The sequence below is a fragment of the Oncorhynchus kisutch genome, linkage group LG15 (genome assembly GCF_002021735.2).
Source record: "Oncorhynchus kisutch isolate 150728-3 linkage group LG15, Okis_V2, whole genome shotgun sequence".
NCBI lineage: Eukaryota > Metazoa > Chordata > Actinopteri > Salmoniformes > Salmonidae > Oncorhynchus > Oncorhynchus kisutch.
Genome location: NC_034188.2, coordinates 48762720 through 48782462, shown reverse-complemented (window position 1 = coordinate 48782462; position 19743 = coordinate 48762720). Strand labels below are relative to the sequence as shown.

The following is a 19743-nucleotide window of genomic DNA, read 5'->3' as shown; positions in this document are numbered from 1 at the left end:
AACGAAAGTTAGAGGATAAACAGTATGCCTACAGTGAAAAAAACAACAAGTGGAATGTCCTTTGTGTGGACAAGTTTGAATAATGTAGTGGACAAAGATGAGAAGAGCGTTGGCACGGCCAAATGCAAGCCACTGTGCAAATCGCTATTCAGAGAGAATGCAATTTTGGAACTTAACTGTATTTATTTTCGTATTTATTATCATATGCTTTATCATTAGCCTATTATTATTGTATATCATTGTTATTATTGTAGGTCTATTAATCTAAACCAGTTCTTTAAATACGCTAAACGTGTTTTATTTAATTCTGCTGAGACATTTTCGTTGGCTAAATTAAGTTAGAATTGTCTTTTCAAATGTGTGCTCCATCTTTAGTTTAAGGTAAATTAGTTATAAGAAGGCCCGTTGTAAAATAAATATCGTTAGAGGTTTAATTGCTGCAATATATTGTGTTCAAAACTCTTGTGATGTTTTAAACCAGTTCGTCTTTTTAAACCAAGTCTTTTGATTCATTCTGTTGAGCCATTTTCTTTGGCCAAATTAAGTTCCAACTGTAATGTTGTGTTTGCCATATTATAATAGCCGTCTCCTATTTTTCCTATAAATAATGGCTTGATTTACTTTTGTTATTACCCTAATAAAGTTTAGAAACGTTTGTGAAGGTTTGGTGTGGTGTGGCTATTATTAAGCTTAACTAGTGCCGGCTTATGATATGAAGGCAGTGTGCACCAGCGCTCCAACTGAATCCGACAGTTGAGGTGAGGACCCTAGACAAGACAAAAACACACATACCACCCTCGTCACATACTGACCTAACCAAGATAATAAAGAAAACAAAGATGACTAAGGCCAGGGCGTGACAATAAGCTTCCTTCTGTATGCCTATATCTGTCTAGCAGACACAGTAGCCATCTGACAAATGCATGTCGGTGTCATAGCATGCTGCCGGCACATCTCTATATCTCTCTGGGGCTTCTCTTCCTTTATGTCATTTTTTCTAATATTAATATCATACAGTGGATGCAAATGCATGCAATACTCTGATGCACTTAGCGCTCAAATTGCCAAAAACTGAACCGTGAAGGACACTTATTGTTTTCGGAAAGTAAAAACCAATAAAGCCAATTGCTATTAGGTTTAGCATATGCTACACATCGAAACACAAGGAATAGTGTTTTTGTCATTTTTGGGGGGCTGTTTTTAAGGTCAAGTAGCCTAAATGTTGCTAATTTGGCCAAAATCCCTCATGAATTGATGGCGTTGGCTAAACCAGTTCGGAGGTTTCATTATCTCTCTCTTTCTAGTCGGATTTGAATGCATATAGATGTCCGGTAAATTGCTCAAATGTCCGTAAATTAAAATCTTTCCAGTCACAAATCTTCATAACGGAAACCCTGACACAGACGTCAATTCAATGTCTATTCCACATTGGTTTCATTTAAATGACGTGGAATGAGTGTGCCCAGTGAGACGTCTCACACAAACAGCACCGTAGAGTAGGTGATAGCCTTGTTTTCGCAAACGTTAACAAAAAGCGAGTCCTTGACAAAGGCTCCAGACTCACATTAGTAATGTAATCCCTTCCAGCACCATTCAAGTCCAACCAAATAGACTGTGATCTTCCCATTTCAACCACTATACGCTCTCTGGCTTTATTCCTGTGGCTCTGACTCTCCTTCTGTGGCTTAGTCCCAAATTACACCATATTCCCTTTTTAGTGCACTTCTTTTGACCACTACATCAGGAAAAGGGTGCCACTTGAGATGCAGAGACGCAGACTCTACCGTGAAGGACACTTATTGTTTTCGGAAAGTAAAAACCAATAAAGCCAATTGCTATTAGGTTTAGCATATGCTACACATCGAAACACAAGGAATAGTGTTTTTGTCATTTTTGGGGGGCTGTTTTTAAGGTCAAGTAGCCTAAATGTTGCTAATTTGGCCAAAATCCCTCATGAATTGATGGCGTTGGCTAAACCAGTTCGGAGGTTTCATTATCTCTCTCTTTCTAGTCGGATTTGAATGCATATAGATGTCCGGTAAATTGCTCAAATGTCCGTAAATTAAAATCTTTCCAGTCACAAATCTTCATAACGGAAACCCTGACACAGACGTCAATTCAATGTCTATTCCACATTGGTTTCATTTAAATGACGTGGAATGAGTGTGCCCAGTGAGACGTCTCACACAAACAGCACCGTAGAGTAGGTGATAGCCTTGTTTTCGCAAACGTTAACAAAAAGCGAGTCCTTGACAAAGGCTCCAGACTCACATTAGTAATGTAATCCCTTCCAGCACCATTCAAGTCCAACCAAATAGACTGTGATCTTCCCATTTCAACCACTATACGCTCTCTGGCTTTATTCCTGTGGCTCTGACTCTCCTTCTGTGGCTTAGTCCCAAATTACACCATATTCCCTTTTTAGTGCACTTCTTTTGACCACTACATCAGGAAAAGGGTGCCACTTGAGATGCAGAGACGCAGACTCTATTTTCATAAGTGACAGTGTGAGTTTAGGAATGGAGCGGCCATTCGGGCTTTCAACTGAGATTAACGGTGGGATAGAGCCTGGTGATGGATTGGGATGTCAACCCCGCTGTTCACTTTGCATTTGCTTGGAGCCTCCTAACTGTCCAGCCAAGTGAATTAAAACTGCTCTTTAATATTTACGCCGATGATATATGGCAATACAATAGACTAGCCTGGTGGGTCATGGTCAGAATATGTATTTATTTTTTCCTGTGAAGTGATATCATTGTGATAGCATTGTCCTTCAAACGCTGACGAAGGCTGACGCTGAAACGTGTCCATTTGTTCTGACATCTGCTGCTAAGAGAATACATAAAAACTTCAAAGAATATTTCAGTGACTGAGTTTTTCCCTCCTTCAAGTAAGAGCATCCACCATTTTGTTACGGAAAACTATCTATTGCATTAGCTACAGTGTACATACTGGTTTTCTGTGGCAAAGTTCTCCAAAATAGTTAGAGCTGTGGTTTCCAGCTGGCTCTGTGTGGATATGCACATCATCAAGTTTCCCACCAACCTGCAGAGTTGTGTGAGAAAGTCAAATATTTCATTTTCACATGTCATTAATACCTCTTTAAGCCAAGACAATTATCCAACTTACTATGTCATTGTTTTACTGATTAAATAAGATGGATGACACAATATTCAGAATAACAGGGACCAGCAAGTGCAAATGCAGGTCTGATGTGAGACTAAATACAGCAATAGAATATCAACATGTTTTCAATTCTATTGTTAATAGAGCACAACATATTTTGCGACCCTACAACCATACTTTCCCAACATATTTTTATTTCCCTGTACTCTGAGTGGACGGCTCTACCTGCTGTCTGAAAGAGCTGAAAGAGCTGAAAGAGGAGAAGGCAGGTAGGTTTGATTTGATAATAGTGTGTGGTTCTTGTCAGCCAGAACACGCAATTACCAACAGGGATCTGATCTCTTACATGTGCAAATTCAGGTTCTCAATGGCCAAGCATCTTCCATGTGGAGTTTGGGAGTACAAAGACAGAAACGCCAGGCATTCTTTCCGCACCGCCGCCATTCCTGATACTAATAAGTCAACAATGTACTCTTTGGAGGCTGGGCATCTCATCAGCATCTTTTGGTTTTCATCTGAAAGCAAGCAGCCCAGGAGAAAAAATTTATTCAGCAACAGGGACAGTTCCAGTGACAGTTGTGGCAAAGATTGAATTTAATAACACATTGCATGCACTTTGAATCGATTCGAACGCTATTTGTCAGGGGATGATTGTAGGCCTACTTTAAATGCAATAGCAACAATATAATTGCACTTGCCTCCTTAATTGGCAGATTTTTTACATCAAATGCATTTCCCCTATTTTGACATTGGCACAACAGGTTTTGGATAGCTGTATAATTGATTTGTCACCGTTTGGGAGAAGGAGCAATTATTTTCTCTTGGTTACAAGTGTTCATGAATTTTGATGTGGTAAAAGGGGCAGTCTGGGATTCAAACAATGAAGCAGTCACAAAGTGTGTTTACAATTACAATGTTGACAAATAATGGAGTAAAACAAGCTTATATTTTGTGGGTTCTGCAAGACACGAGCCATGTATAAATTATATTCTTCAAGAATCAATGGCTATATCATTCATAAATAATGGATGTACCAATCCGAGATTGCCACTTAAGCACACATTGCCTGTGTGACTACAGAACAAGTGGGCACTTAATAAGGAGTTGGCAAAAATGCATGACAGGCAGAATAATGAGAAAACAATGGGATAATTGAAGATGTTTGGCATTTCATGCATTTTCTTCACACAATTTCTCTTGACCAAAAAAATCTATGTGCAAAAAATAGCGGGAGGAAATATCACACTAATGTCTTGTCTTACAAACCATTTCCATCGCAAATCACCCTCCACAATTTCAGTACGGACACGCATAGCTCCTCTGCGCATGGCGCTGTCGATTTCTGCAACAGGCAACTGAAAATAAGGAAACCCAATTGTGTTCTTTATGAGTACGGCATATTTTTCTCATTATTTTCTGCTGAAAACTTGAGCCACTTTCCTGACAATATGTGCTGGTCTGAAATATGACAAGTCCACAATGCTTCACGAGAACAATTGCGGACGACTTTAGGCTAATAATACCCTCACTAATTTCACATGAGGGAGTTGTGATTAGTGTCTCAACCTACATAAAACCTACTATACATACATGTAGTACATTGCGTGGGGCACAGCACATTACAGGGTCATCCAAATCTCTAAAGGAGCTCATTCTATTTTGGCAATATTTAACTAGCAACTAACAGAGAGAGAGTAACTTTTAAAGACAACATCTCTTTGGTTTGAAAAACTTTTTGGGACCACGGTTGGCGGCCTGTCCTTAATTCCCTATCAGTGTCAGTCAGGGGCGTCTCTCGGGTCCCCTTACCTTCTTACGGTGTCATTGGTTTGGATGATACTGAAGCCATTGTTTAATCGGAACAGCGTCTGGCCAGTGCCTGTTAGGAAGAGCAGATAACGTCAGGACTGGGAGGCCTCTCCGTACCTCAGTGAGCCACATACATCATCACAGTGCGCCCGTGGCCAGGCTTCAGAAACACAATGCCTGGCGGTCAAGGGCAGGAGAGAGTGGAATAAATAAAACTCATCCAGAGCCAAAGATCCTCCGCTATTTCCCTCATAAAGATGGTGAGACCGGGCGTGTGTGCAGAGAAAATCTAGAAGAGCGGGGGGAAAAAGCTCCCCTGAGGTGATTTGGTGGCGAGAGAGCCGGTAATGTCAGGCAGGCCGTTTCTACACTCTTCTTAGAGATGTTCAACTGGGAATTATGTTACATTTGCCCTTTCATTCAATGACATTGTAAGACAGTCAGTCTTACAAGCAGTAGATCATCTGACAGGTTGTATTCATCCATATGGGGGAAGTGAAAACACAGACTGGAAATGTGTGGTAGTAGTCTACCACATTGATCATTGATTATTGTCCCTGGTGGTGTAGTTGATACTGGCAGTTCACAGATATTATGTAAATGTAACATTATAGTGCAAACGCGTGTGCATCTTAGGCCCAGCGCAGTCAAAATTTGCATAAATCATCCAGTACTGTACCTCGGCATTCTACACAATCTGAGGTGTTGGTAATAGAACATCTCACACGGATGCTTGGATTGTAAACACATATTTATCATTGCACTTCCGTGTGTCCTTTCCTCTGCCTACCTCGCGCCTCGGCTGGGCAATATTGGGGAGTTTGCTGAACTGTGATAAAATGAACCATGAAGATAAATCAATACTGCAGAAGGGTCAGGTCAGGTCTTCCCTTCCAGATTTTATTTTCAGAGGATTACAAATTGACCATAACCACCACAACAAACATTAGGTCTGTGCAGTGATTTGATCTCCTAGGAGTTTCACATTTCTTCAGTAACAGTAGATGAACTGCATTTTTTCGGAGTCGACTACTAGATCCATGAATAAGAGAAACCCACCTCTCAACGCTGTCCTCCCTTGACCTGAAGGAGCATCCATTGACATCCTTCTGGCCCACAGGATAGGATGAGGAGGGTTGGGGAAAGCGAAGCGGAAGAAATAACATTCACACCCACTCACACAAGATTTAGAGGGATGGGGAAACTCCCAACAGCGTACTCACAGTCTGTAATGGCGTGCGACAGAAGCTTGAGCCCTGCGCAGTAGTATAACGGGAACTGATCGGGTCTCTCCAGCTTTTTCAACAGTTGGAGCACTGTCGTGGCCTTTTCTTCTCCCTTATCAAACTCCTCCCACGCGTTGCTTTCCTGGCATTCTCTTTCTTCCTCCAAATCCACTTGGGTCAGATACTCTTGAGGAAGAAAGGAGAAAACATGGGCTCGGAGACAGATGGCTTCTGAGGAGCCTAGTATGAGGTAACCTAATGGCAGTGGATCAAAGGAGTGTAGGACAGTATGACCACCGTGTTTCTCATAATATGCATTCATATGTTGTAAATAGCATCATATGCTATAAACAGGTAGTAGGGCCACAGATTAGAAATGGAAACTTCTTTGCAAGGAGGCCATACGAATGTTTCCTAACCCTACCGAATTAAAGGTATCACCAATTAAATACATGGATTCAGTAATTATCTTACTTTCAATACATTGAGGGAAAGTTAAGGAGGGTGTTCCAGAAACGTTGTTGCCGTCTTTTCCGATGATTCATAACATCTCCATAATCACACATCGACAACGAACAACAGCTTCAAAACGTGAGAAAATGATAGTGTCATTATTCATTGGGAATCCATCCTAGTCTAAATTGACACAAAACAGTGAAATGAGCATGCGACTCAGAACAAAACGCTATTGGGACCATCTGTTTTAATGAAGCAAAATAAGCTTACCACAGTTGACAACGGCATGATGGCACAAAGAAAAAAAAGAATGCTTTATTTGCAAGGTAACAATGAGTGCCATCCAGCTTTGGGTTGTCATTGTAGGCTTGTCCTTGTTACAGGGCTGTTATCATGCGTAAATAAATGAGGATGCCTAACAGACCTCTCTGCCGAGAGGGGATGATTTGGTGACAAGATGGTGGGATGTGATCAGGAGTCAGGACAAAATGTGAATTTTGGCTAAGTGATAGGTTGGTTTCTATGATATAAAGTGGGGCAAAAAAGTATTTAGTCAGCCACCAATTGTGCAAGTTCTCCCACTTAAAAAGATGAGAGAGGCCTGTAATTTTCATCATAGGTACACTTCAACTATGACAGACAATATGAGAAAAGAAATCCAGAAAATCACATTGTAGGATTTTTTATGAATTTTTTATGAATTTATTTGCAAATTATGGTGGAAAATAAGTATTTGGTCACTTACAAACAAGCAAGATTTCTGGCTCTCACAGACCTGTAACTTCTTCTTTAAGAGGCTCCTCTGTCCTCCACTCGTTACCTGTATTAATGGCACCTGTTTGAACTTGTTATCAGTATAAAAGACACCTGTCCACAACCTCAAACAGTCACACTCCAAACTCCACTATGGCCAAGACCAAAGAGCTGTCAAAGGACACCAGAAAAATTGCAGGAAATGGAAGACATACAAGACCACTGATAATCTCCCTCGATCTGGGGCTCCACGCAAGATCTCACCCCGTGAGGTCAAAATGATCACAAGAACGGTGAGCAAAAATCCCAGAACCACACGGGGGGACCTAGTGAATGACCTGCAGAGAGCTGGGACCAAAGTAACAAAGCCTACCATCAGTAACACACTACGCCGCCAGGGACTCAAATCCTGCAGTGCCAGACGTGTCCCCCTGCTTAAGCCAGTACATTTCCAGGCCCGTCTGAAGTTTGCTAGAGAGCATTTGGATGATCCAGAAGAAGATTACAGGCCTCTCTCATCTTTTTAAGTGGGAGAACTTGCACAATTGGTGCCTGACTAAATACTTTTTTGCCCCACTGTATATGAATGGAGTGTACATAAAAAAACAGTAATTTCTGATTAATCAGGAAGAATCACATCCCTGATGATGGTGGGTTAGCCTAGGTCCTTGGGTTCCCCTACTTGTGGAGATTTGATTTGGCTCTCCTTGATTTGGCCCTTTTCTGAGCAAAAAAATAATTACACCTGCAGCTGAATCTAGTTGATGATCCTCGCCCTATGATTACATGGGTCATATATAACCCTTACATAGTATGACTTTGCTGAGTTTGTTCATAAATGATTTGTGAGGCATCTATGTAGTGTTTATTGAGATGTTATGATTGCTATATAAAAGCCTTTATAAATTGTAGTTTGTTTAAGTGGGACCATGAGCAAATCTGAGTAATAGACTTCACTTGCAACAAGACTTTTCAGCGTGTTATATTGCCTTACCTTTGAGCATCTTTTCCCGTCCTGGCTCAATTTCCAGTATCTTTTGATAGCACATTCGTGACTGTAAAAGAGAAATATGTCAATTACGTTTCCTACAGCTACCTTTGGTCATGAGATAGGCTGATGCACTCTACTAATCTCAACTAGAGCCATAGATCAATATATGGGACTCTGGTCTCACTAATACACACAGACAGAGAGTAAGCAGAAATGTTGAGACCATTAAAGAAAGAAATGCAGTCACTTTGTATTTTTAATATTGTATTAAGCAGAACGCTTGCAGGACTCTACTTGCTGAAGGAAGGGTAAGCTTAAAAAGTTGCAAAATCTGCATTTTAGGAGATCAACATAAGGTTTGAAGCAGATAGGCATCCAGAATGACTGAATACAGTTGTAGGCTGTTTTCTCTGCAATGCAGTTAGATGTGGTTCAAATGAAATGGAATGCCCACCTCGTTATAATTCTTGAGTGCCAGGTGTGCTTTCCCCATGTGAAGATATGCTTTAACACACTTGTCATTACACTGTAATGAAATAATATGAGCAAGAGAATCACACGTGACACGTCAACTGAACACATCATCTGCAATATGGACATCATTACACAAAACTGGACCAAAATACGGTACTCCCTTGAATTAGGCCAAACCCATTGTCTAGTTAGTTTGTATGTTTTTCGAAATAGATTGTCCTGAAAGGTGAGCACTGATTTTTTTGGACTGCTTTTATTACAGATTCTAAGGGGTATTTACAGAACTCCAAACCACTTTCCTCCCCTCTCCACACCACTTACAGTTAATTGAAGTCACTGAGCACTGTACTGTACTCTACACTGCACGGTATGTTCTGTGCTCCCAAGACACTACAGGATCACCAGGGCACTGCCTGGAATGGCGTTATGAAAAATGAGGGAGCTAGTGATTGACCCAAAGTTCCTAGTCAGCCTTACCTTTAGAGCCCACTCACAGTCACTTATGGCCTCCTTATATTTCTCCAGTTTGATATAGGACTGCAGAGGAAAAAGTGGGGGAAAAGTGGACCGATAGTATTCAACATACTGTTTTTAAGTTAACTAAAAGTGAAGCCGAAGCTGAAATGAAGTTGAGAGTACTTGTGCTCTGTTGGTATACAGCGGCTGCATGTCTCGTCGCTCGTCTAAACCGTCGCTATAATGCTTCACAGCAGTCTCGTATTCTCCCTGGGCGTATGCTTCATTCCCCTTGTCTTTAAGGGCTGAGGGAGTAAGGACATATACAAATACAGTGTCAGGTTCAAAACAGCTGAATTAAGAGCGACGCTAATTAGGAAATTGCAAGAGCATGCTAGAGAAATGACTTCATACACACCGTTTGCCTTTTCCTGTCTCCTTTGTCTCCTTTTATGTCTGTCCTCTGCATCGCTTTCCATCATTTTCATGAAATGATCTACAGAATTAAGGAGAATATAAAACAATATTCTTAAACGGGTGTTTTATATGGAATGTAAAACTCTACATTTCTAAACGGTGAAATTAGATAATGCATTAATGAGAAGAACATTTGTGGACCATTAGTGGTCAGCTGGTAACATAGTAGTTAATTCTTGGAGTTGCACTAAACTTTGCACTAAATTATGTTAAATACGATGGGAAACCTTTGGGATTGACTCTATTCCACTCTTTGTACCTGAGTACAGTACGTGTACAGATATTCAATTTTACACTAGGCACAGAAGAGAACCATGTGAGAAGCAGAACCAATTGAAATTAATTACAATTGAATTGGGGACTACAGTATATACTTTTTACAGGGGGGATTTAGAGAACACTAACTGGATTACAAAAGATACATTATTTGGAAACATAAGCACAGGCACAGAATACATTTGAGGACAAACAAAAAGACCTACAGGAACTTATTCAAGAAAGATCAAGTGTAATATATTATAAAAAATTAAGTGAAATAAAGGAATTTGGGGAAAAATGCACCAAGCTATTTTTTTATCCTCAAAATAGAAATGCTATCAAAAATAATTTACAGAAACGTGTTACAAATGACAGAGTCTTCCATGATTCACCAAACAATATTTAGAAAGAGGAACAAAAGTACTTCCTGCATGAATTTTGGTTTCAGTCTCCTTCATCTCCACTAACTGAAGTTAATTGTAAGGATTTTGTTCTATTAATAGTGTAAAATTAATATATGTACAGAAAGACTCATGTGAAGGCCAAATTACAGAGGAGGAACTTCTTGATGCAATTAAGGTGGTTAAGTCTGTGAAAACTCCAGGGTTAGATGGCATACCAGTTGAGGTATATAAAACTTTTTTTGATGTACTCAGAGGTCCGTTATTAACCTGTTTTAACCACTCCTATATAAATGATAGGCTATCAGATACTCAGATTTCACTATTACTGAAACAAGACCCAGATGGTAAATATAAAGATCCAATCCACCTAAAAAAAACTGGAGGCCCCTTACACTTCAGTGTTGTGATGCCAAAATTCTAGCAAAATGCATAGCGCATAGAATTGAAAAGGTATTGTCGGATATTAGTCATCCTAATCAGAACGTTTTTTTTACATGGACGATACATTGGAGATAATATAAAACAAGTACTGGAAACAATAGATAACTATGAAAAATCGGAGAAACCGGAACTGGTATTCATAGCTGATTTTGAAAAGGCCTTTGATAAAGTAGACTAGAATTTATATATAAATTGACTATTTTAATTCTGGATCATCTCTTATACAATGAGTTAAAGTTGTATGTATAGTAACCCCAGGTGTAAAATAGTAAATAATGGCTACTTCTCAGAAAGCATTTTTATTTATTTACTTTATTTAACTAGGCAAGTCAGTTAAGAACAAATTCTTATTTACAATTGACGGCCTACCCCGGCAAACCCGGACGACGCAGGGCCAATTGTGCACCGGACTATGGGTCTCCCAATCACGACCGGATGTGATACAGCCTGGATGCAAACCAGGGACTGTAGTGACGCCTCTTGCACTGAGATGCAGTGCCTAGACCGCTGCACCACTCAGGAGCCCAGTATTAAACTGTCAAGAGGAGTGAAACAAGATTGTCCACTATTGGCATTAGTATTTATTATGGCCATCGAAATGTTAGTTATGAAAATTGGATCCAACAATATCAATGGGCTAGAAATCCAGGGTTTAAATACAAAGGTGTCATTGTAGGCTGACGACTCATGTTTTCTTTTAAATCCACAATTTGTATCCCTGCACAGCCTTATAGAGGATCTAGATAATGTATCTAACCTCTCTGGATTACAACCAAACTATGATAAGTGTACCTACCATATTACGTATTGGATCACTAAAAGAAAGTTTGCAAAAATTGATAAGATCTTGCTACTATGGAAAGGTAAATACCTGTGTATTTGTGGACAAATTACCCTGTATAATGATTTAGTCATATCCCAGTTTACCTACTTACATATGGCCCTGCCTACACCAAATGACTTGTTTTTATAATTATATGGGCAAAAGATATTCCTCTTTATTTGGAATGGCAAGCCAGACAAAATTTAAACCCGCCTACATATATAATGAATATGAATTTGGAGAGCTGAAATGATTAAATATTCAAGAATTTAACCTCTCACTAAAGGCTTCAGTCATACAAAAGTAGTATTTAAATCCGAACAGGTTTTCCAGCAGATTAGTAAGAAAATATATTTTTTTAAACATATGGGAGATTGGAAATTATGCAAACAATTACATTGATAGAACCCCCAATCTATCTGCAATATTAAAGCTAATCTAACTCCTAACAAAAAAGAAAATACAATTTAATAAAACACTGTTACCGAACCTTGATAGGCTGATCTTGGTAATCCAGTCAAAGGTATTGACATCCATATGCTATTGAATTGGAATTTACTGTGTGGTGCAATTTACTAGGTTTGAATCGTATTTATTCTGAGCAAAGCCGATTGATGTTTAGGGATTTATTTATTTAGTTTAAATAAATGTTTAGGGATAGTACAATTAAAGGTGGAGTTGCAGATTAAAAAGACCCAGTGCTCTGGGCAGTATGATGTAGTACCATGTAAGCACTTGAAGGGGCAATCTGCAGTTCAAAGAACAACAAAGCGGCCATCCCGCCAGCGTTTTGGTAAACAGCTGAGGGACGTGGCTGGAGAAATGTAAACACTCTCAAATTCATAGACAGAGCTATGGATTCAAGGACTGACTGAACATCCATGAGATCAAAATGATAGTTTTAACTGTGCTTTGAGGTTATACAGTGTTTGTTGACAATAACATTGTTTACAAATCGCAGATGGCCCCTTTAAAGGCACAAATCCTAACTTGCGATACATGTACTGTATACAGAGCCAGACGCTACCCAAACTTTTCGTGTTTGATTTATGCAAATATGAAGGATGTTACGCTGCTTACTTAGCGAGTACCGCTTCCTCCTGACTCGGCTCATACCGAGGCTTGAACCCATGATCTCTGCCTCGTAAACACTACTGAAGCATCTTACCCAGTAGCGCTACCAAAAATCTAGCTATTTGTCAACGCAAATGTAGACACTTCAGGCGGAGAAGTGAGTTGCAACAGATCCAGATCTGCTACACATCATGCTCAAATGAAGGAGTTGTTCCTAAATGATTGCTTATATAGTTGTCCCAAACCTTAGAATCTCATCATACAGCAAAAGAGAGACCCATTTTAGCTTCACACACCTGCACTTGAACTGGGATCATTTTGTGAACCCTGAAATAAAAGAATAGAAGAAAAATATTCAAAAACACACGTTTCTGCAGCGTCACATCAAATTACTCAACTGTAACTTCTAAGACAAAAAACACCAAATGAAAGGGTGCTAAAAATGTACCTGCTGTTATACAATGCACACCTAACCAACCTATTACAGACCACAGGAAAGATCTCAAGTCGATTGGTATACAATCTGAAAAGTCATTAGAGTGAGTGAGAGTGAGTATTGAGCTGTTACCGTCGGTGCAGATGCCTGTTGTGAGGGATTGGTGTTTATCACTGTCCTGTTGAGGAGGGTTTTGCATGGTTCCTCCTTCTCCTTCAAGGTACTTATGTAGCAATCAGCCTTTTCCACAGCTCTCTGCTGAGACGTTACATCAGAGGAGCTCAGATCCTTGACCAGGTCGCCTGTATAAGAACATCACAGATTGCATAGAGTAAATTAAAGAGATTACATCAAATATAATTTGATTTGTCACACGCCCCCGAATAAAATAGGTGTGGTCTTTAGCGTGAAATGCTTGCTTACGAGCCCTTCCCAATGATGCAGAGTTTTAAAAATAATAACAAAAAGGAAATAATAACACAAGAGGAATAAAATACACAAGAATGAAGATACAGTATATACAGTATATAGAGAGTACCGGTACCAGATCAATGTGCAGGGGTACGAGGTAATTGAGGTATGTATTTACATGAAGGCAGGGTAAAGTGACTAGGCATCAAGATAGATAATAATAAGAGTAAAAATAAAGAACAGAGTAGCAGCAGCATGTAATGACTGTAAAAGTGTGTGTGTGTGTGTGTCGGTATGCATGTGTGTATTTGTGTTGCCGTTATACGTGTGTGTGTGTGTGTGTGTGTTATCTACATGTACTGTATGTGTGTGCATGTATGTAATGTATGTGAATGTGTGGAGCTTTTGTATGAGTGTCAGTGTGTGAGTATGTAACGTGTATGTACTGTATAGACTTGTGAGTGTGCATAGAGTCACTGCAAGATAGGGTCAGTGCAAATTGAACGGGTAACCATTTAATTAACTATATAGCAGTCTTATGGATATGGGGTAGAAGCTGTCTCGGAGCCTGTTGGTCCGAGAGTCGATGCTGAGGTACCGTTTGCCAGACAGTAGCAGAGTGAACAGTATATGGCTTGGGTGGCTGGATTCAATAACACAATAGAAAAATCTATATACAGTGTGTGCAAATGTAGTAAGATTAGGGAGGTAGGGCAATAAATAGGCCATAGTGGCTAAATAATTACAATTTAGTATTAATACTGGAGTGATAGATGTGCAGAAGATGAATGGGCAAGTAGAGATACTGGGGTGCAAAGGAGCAAAAAATAAATAACAATATGGGGATGAGGTAGTTGGGTGGGCTACTTACAGATGGGCTGTGTACAGGTGCAATGATCGGTAAGCTGCTCTGACAGCTGATGCCTAAAGTTAGTGAGGGAGATATAAGACTCCATCTTCAGTGATATTTGCAATTCGTTCCAGTCATTGGCAGCAGAGAACTGGAAGGAAAGGTGGCCAAAGGAGGAGTTGGCTTTGGGGATGACCAGTGCTGAAGCGCAGAAGGATGCTTTGTTGCAAAATAGGAAGCTGATTCAAGATTTAATTTTGGATTGGAGATGCTTAATGTGAGTCTGGAAGGAGAGTTTACAGTCTAACCAGACACCTAGGTATTTGTAGTTGTCCACATATTCTAAGTCAGAACCGTCCAGAGTAGTGATGCTAGACGGGCAGGCATTGAATGTCAATGTATGTCATTGAAGCTCGTCTGGAGGTTTGTTAACACAGTGTCCAAAGACGGGCCAGAATTATACAGAATGGTGTCGTCTGCGTAGAGGTGGATCAGAGAATCAAGAGCGACATCATTGATGTATACAGAGAAAAGAGTCAGCCCGAGAATTGAACCTTGTGGCACCCCCATGGAGACTGCCAGAGGTCTGGACAACGGGCCCTCCGATTTGACACACTGAACTCTATCTGAGAAGTAGTTGGTGAACCAGGCGAGGCAGTCATTTGAGAAACCAAGGCTGATATAGAGGTCATGGCTGGCAGGGAGCTCAGACCCAGTGATGTACTGGGCTGTCTGCACCATCCTCTGTAGCACGTTGCGGTCGAGCGCCAAGCATTTGCCATACCAAACGGTGATGCAGTCAGTCAAGATGCTCTCAACGGAGCAGATGTAGAACTTTTTGAGGATCCAAGGGCCCATGCTAAATCTTGTCAGCCTCCTGAGGGGGAAGAGGCACTGTTGTGCTGTCCGGCAGCCTTGCGAGTGTTGACTTGTTTAAAAAATGTACTCACATCGGCCACAGAGAGCGAGATCACACAGATTAAAGGGATAGTCCACCCAAATGACAAAATTACATTTTGGTTTCCTTACCCTGTAAGCACTCAGACAAGGTAAGATACACTGTATATACTGCTTACAGAGTAAGGAAACCAGTGACATTTTGTAATTTGGGTGAAATACTCCATTAGATGTGTTGACTTTGTCACTCCTCTGGAAATGGTTGTGACCTGCTTTATTCACTTAGTACCACTCCCATAATCCCTGTTATTGTCTGAATTTATACATGAACACCTTAGGTCTTCCTTGGTAAAGTTTTAGGTTGTAGCCTGCCTTCAGCAGTAGACTATTCTTTATCATTGCATTACCCTGAAATGACTGTGCGCCTCACTAATCTAAAGTAGCTATCTAGCTATTGTAGACAATACCCTATCAGGAATAAACAAATAAAGGGAAAACAAATGAGGGTCTTTCCATTTCATTTCAATCACTTTTTTACTGCACCCTTTTTGAATTGAACTAAACTTACCATACATATTTCCTCATGGTAGAAGTGGTCAGAAAGTTACTTTTTGGACGTGAATGTCAAAATATTCAGAAGGGACCAAAGTTGCTTAATTTTGCATACCATGAGAAATTCATGTCTTCATCACTGAAAAATATAAACAGTTGAGTTTGATTTAATTTAAACGCTTACAAAAATGGTTGACAAACTATTTGATAATTTCTTGAATTATTATAATTTTCTTAATATATACTGTATTTTTTTTTTTTTTTTACATTTAACAATTTCTCTAAAAATGCAGAAACTCTGATAATTTTTTTCTCGCGTATGTTGTAGCTTAGATCCTATTTTACATCATCTGTATTCAAGAGTATGTTGTGTCTCAAACGATGGTGGGCACAACACATGAAATGTAAATTAGTGTCCAAACTGCAACATATGCGAAAACGGAGAGAAAAAAATCTGGGTTTACGTGGTTTTCTAGAAATGATTAAATTGTTTGACAACCCAGTTTGTAAGCTTTTAACTAATGTAAAAAAAAGTATACTGCTATGAAGACATCATGGATGTCTCATGGTATGGTGCTTTTGGTGGGTTATGCAAAATGGGTCAACTTTGAGCACCTCCATCTCCTGAATGTTTTGGCATTCAAGTCCAAAAAGTAGATAGGCTAAGTGGTTGAGCTGTCTTTCCAGCAGTGGGGGCTCTTCAGAGGTGGAAGGGGAGGACCATCCTCCTCAGTGAATTTCATACAAATAAAAATTGTAAAACATTGAAAAGGTTATACTTTTTTAGATAAAACTATACTAAATATATTCACGTCAACAAATAATTTATTAAAACACACTGTTTTGCAATGAAGGGCTACAGTAGCCTCCTCATCTTGGTACATTGACTACAATACAAAACCTAGGAGGCTCTTGGTTCTCCCCCCTTCCATAGACTTACACAGTAATTATGACTACTTCCAGAGGACGTCCTCCAACCTACCAGAGCTCTTGCAGCATCAACTGACATGTTGTCCACCCAATCAAAGGATCAGAGTACAATGAATCTAGCACTAAAAGCATAAGCTACTGCTAGCTAGCACTGCAGTTCATACAATGTGGTGAGTAGTTGCCTCAAAGAGATAGAAAGCCAACAGTTATCAATACATTTATTTATTCAAAAATGAAGGAGAAGCAAGAGAGCGAGAGAGTCATTTTTTAACTTTCAGTTTCACTTAATTACTTAGCTAGCAAATGCAGCTAGCTGGTTTAGTTACTCAAACACCTAGCTCAAACAGAGGGATGCTATGTTTGCTAGCTGGCTATGACTATCCAACACACAATACTGGAACTCTTCCAAGTCAAAGTAAGCTTTTGGTTGTATTAATTTCTTACCACCAGGGCCCACCGGTGTAACTGCTTACTGACTCTGTACTGTAAAATTACGGCATGATTGTAGCATTAATAAGGCATTAGTTATATTAGCTATGTTGACTAGGACGTTAGCTAATATGGGGACAACGATGTAGGCTGTGTGTAGCAGTTATGACATGGTTTGGCTTGGAAAGTTTTTTTTGCATGGTCCCATACAGCTGATGAATGACAGCAACTAGAATGACTACAGGCTAGAAGGACTACAACCTGGCTGCTATGAAAGTGAACTGTGTTTATGCATGCTCAGGGGTGTATTCATTCCACGGATTCTGTTGAAAAACGTTTCTTAAATGGAAGCAAACGAAACAGGGATACAAATACCTGAATTTGACCAACACACCCTAGATAAGCTAGATGCAGACAAGGGTGTGCAAGGGGGTATTGCATGTGTCACTGTCTATCATCTAAAATGTTTCTCTCTACCTGTGTTCACCTACGTTGTAAACGTTCATTCATAAACTGGGTTGTATCAACCTCATGATAGGTATAGGGAAAATTCTAGTATCATGTAGTAGCATAAGTCTCTGTTTTTTTTTAAACTGGGTGCATGGAATGTGAATGACAGTCATCCAACATGCTGTAATAGAAAATAAAATCGTCCTCCCGCATCATAAACGGCATTGGCCGCCACTGCTTTCCAGAAATTAGGCTACTGGCTGTCCTGAAAGCCTAGATGCTAGCTAGCTAACGTTAGATACAGCATTTTAAAGTTAGAGCTAACGTTAGCCAACTACATTGGTCTTATGTCTTTCACCAGAACAGTCAGCTAAAATGACTTGACTGTATCTGTCCCTAACAAATTTCACACACAGCTAGTTGCTAGTAGCTAGTACTCTAGCTAGCTAGCTTCAAACCCGAACGCACACGTACCTAACGTCAGCTAGCTAACGTTACTGTGGATTAATAACTGGTGGTGGTGCTGGTACAGTACTTACTTATTTCATCAACATTCTTCAAGAAACTCTCAAAATCCTCGAACTCTTTTGTCATGTTGATTTGTTTACAAGTAATCTGCTAATCGGAGATTATGCAATACCAAGGAAACGAGGTATTTTATTTGTTTAGCTAGCTACTGTAGCTACAATAGTGTGGCAGTCAATCTTTACTATTCCTCTTGATTTGAGTGTGTAGTGTACCTGTAACTATGGTAACGTTAAACTTTTTTTCTTCCAAGTGGGGATTGGATTTCTAAAGGTCACGTGCTCTAAGTAGGGGCGTGTGTGGTTTCGAAGCGTTCAATATCCCGTGCAGCACCTTAACTACATTTTCCACAAACAAATATATAAAGGCTTGATACAGTATATTAGGCCTGTGACAACAGCTCCAGTCATATAGCAGAGAGTGCTTGCCACTGCCACCCCGCTGGAGAGCACAAGCTCACCCTTATTTCAGTCAACTCTTCGGTTCATAATGGACCATTTACAGCAGCATCTGAACACAAAAAGACCAAGAGTGCCGCCATGAGATTTTCAGGGGTATTGAAAATGTGCACAGTTTACTAAAAGTTCTTCAAATGGAGTGATGTCCACCTATTGTACCCTAAATTGTACTATTACAAGCATGCATTTTTATCATGTAGAATAATTGCACCATGGTACTAGGTCATTCTATAATTTTAAATTAATAATAACTACTGGAACTGGATTATGCATCACAGCAAAGTAATCAATATTTTAGAAAGACAGATTATCAATTTACTGAATAGTACCCCCCAGGTGAGTAATTAAACCTGATTCTGCTGGGAAGGATTATTTTGAATCTGAGTTGCAACCAAAGTAGCAGCAAATTAAAACAACCACGGAATAAAGGCCTGTTGATCCCCAATCACCACCACTTATTTGCAGTGGCAACCCGACATTCATTTTTGCATGTTATTTTGGCATTAATACGTATCAGCTTGCAACAAATGTAATAATAATAATAATTGAGTTAATAAAGCTGCATACAAACATGGTCTCTTTTGTGCTTTTTTGAGTAAGGTAGCTCCAAAATGTAGGTGTTTCAGCCTTGCTCGGTGCTTTCTGTAGTTGTGGGGCAGTCAGCGGAAAATATGGAGCATGGGGTTGGTAATATTCTCTAGTTGCGCCATGATTGGCTCAGTGTTCTGTTACTCATGGGGACACTACGTCACCGCAAAATCTATGGGTAGAGCTAAAACAATTCAAGCCCCTTGGGTGCTGCTATAGAGTTACATTAGAAATACCCATCCAAGAAGGCTCAAGGTCATTGGCCACAGATAAAATGGCGTCAAATCCCGTTACATCTACCGTAGCTTTGATTGGACTGATCAAGTCAGCATCATACTTTCAAAATCTTAGCTAGCAAGTTATCAGTCATCATCATGAATCAAGTCGACAATCTACTGGCAAATCATTTTTAATCCTTGTCTTATGAAGAGAAATTATAGATAAAACCT

The 19743-nt window shown here is 39.8% G+C and overlaps 1 protein-coding gene across 1 annotated transcript in view; it reads right to left on the bottom strand.

Annotated features, from left to right (window-relative positions):
• The window catches only part of ttc12 (tetratricopeptide repeat domain 12), a 39253-nt gene extending 20804 nt beyond the window's left edge, over nt 1–18449 (bottom strand). Inside the window, exons 1-13 of the mRNA XM_020502701.2 lie at nt 18263–18449; nt 13337–13506; nt 13065–13095; nt 9710–9787; nt 9475–9596; nt 9313–9372; nt 8816–8887; nt 8365–8425; nt 6159–6347; nt 4936–5005; nt 4393–4481; nt 3473–3641; nt 2953–3045 (exon numbers count right to left, since the gene is read on the bottom strand). Coding sequence (XP_020358290.1) covers nt 2953–3045; nt 3473–3641; nt 4393–4481; nt 4936–5005; nt 6159–6347; nt 8365–8425; nt 8816–8887; nt 9313–9372; nt 9475–9596; nt 9710–9787; nt 13065–13095; nt 13337–13506; nt 18263–18317 — 1259 coding nt within the window. The 5' untranslated portion in view covers nt 18318–18449. The remainder of the gene's footprint in view (nt 1–2952; nt 3046–3472; nt 3642–4392; nt 4482–4935; nt 5006–6158; nt 6348–8364; nt 8426–8815; nt 8888–9312; nt 9373–9474; nt 9597–9709; nt 9788–13064; nt 13096–13336; nt 13507–18262) is intronic.
• Nucleotides 18450–19743: the final 1294 nt, after the last annotated feature.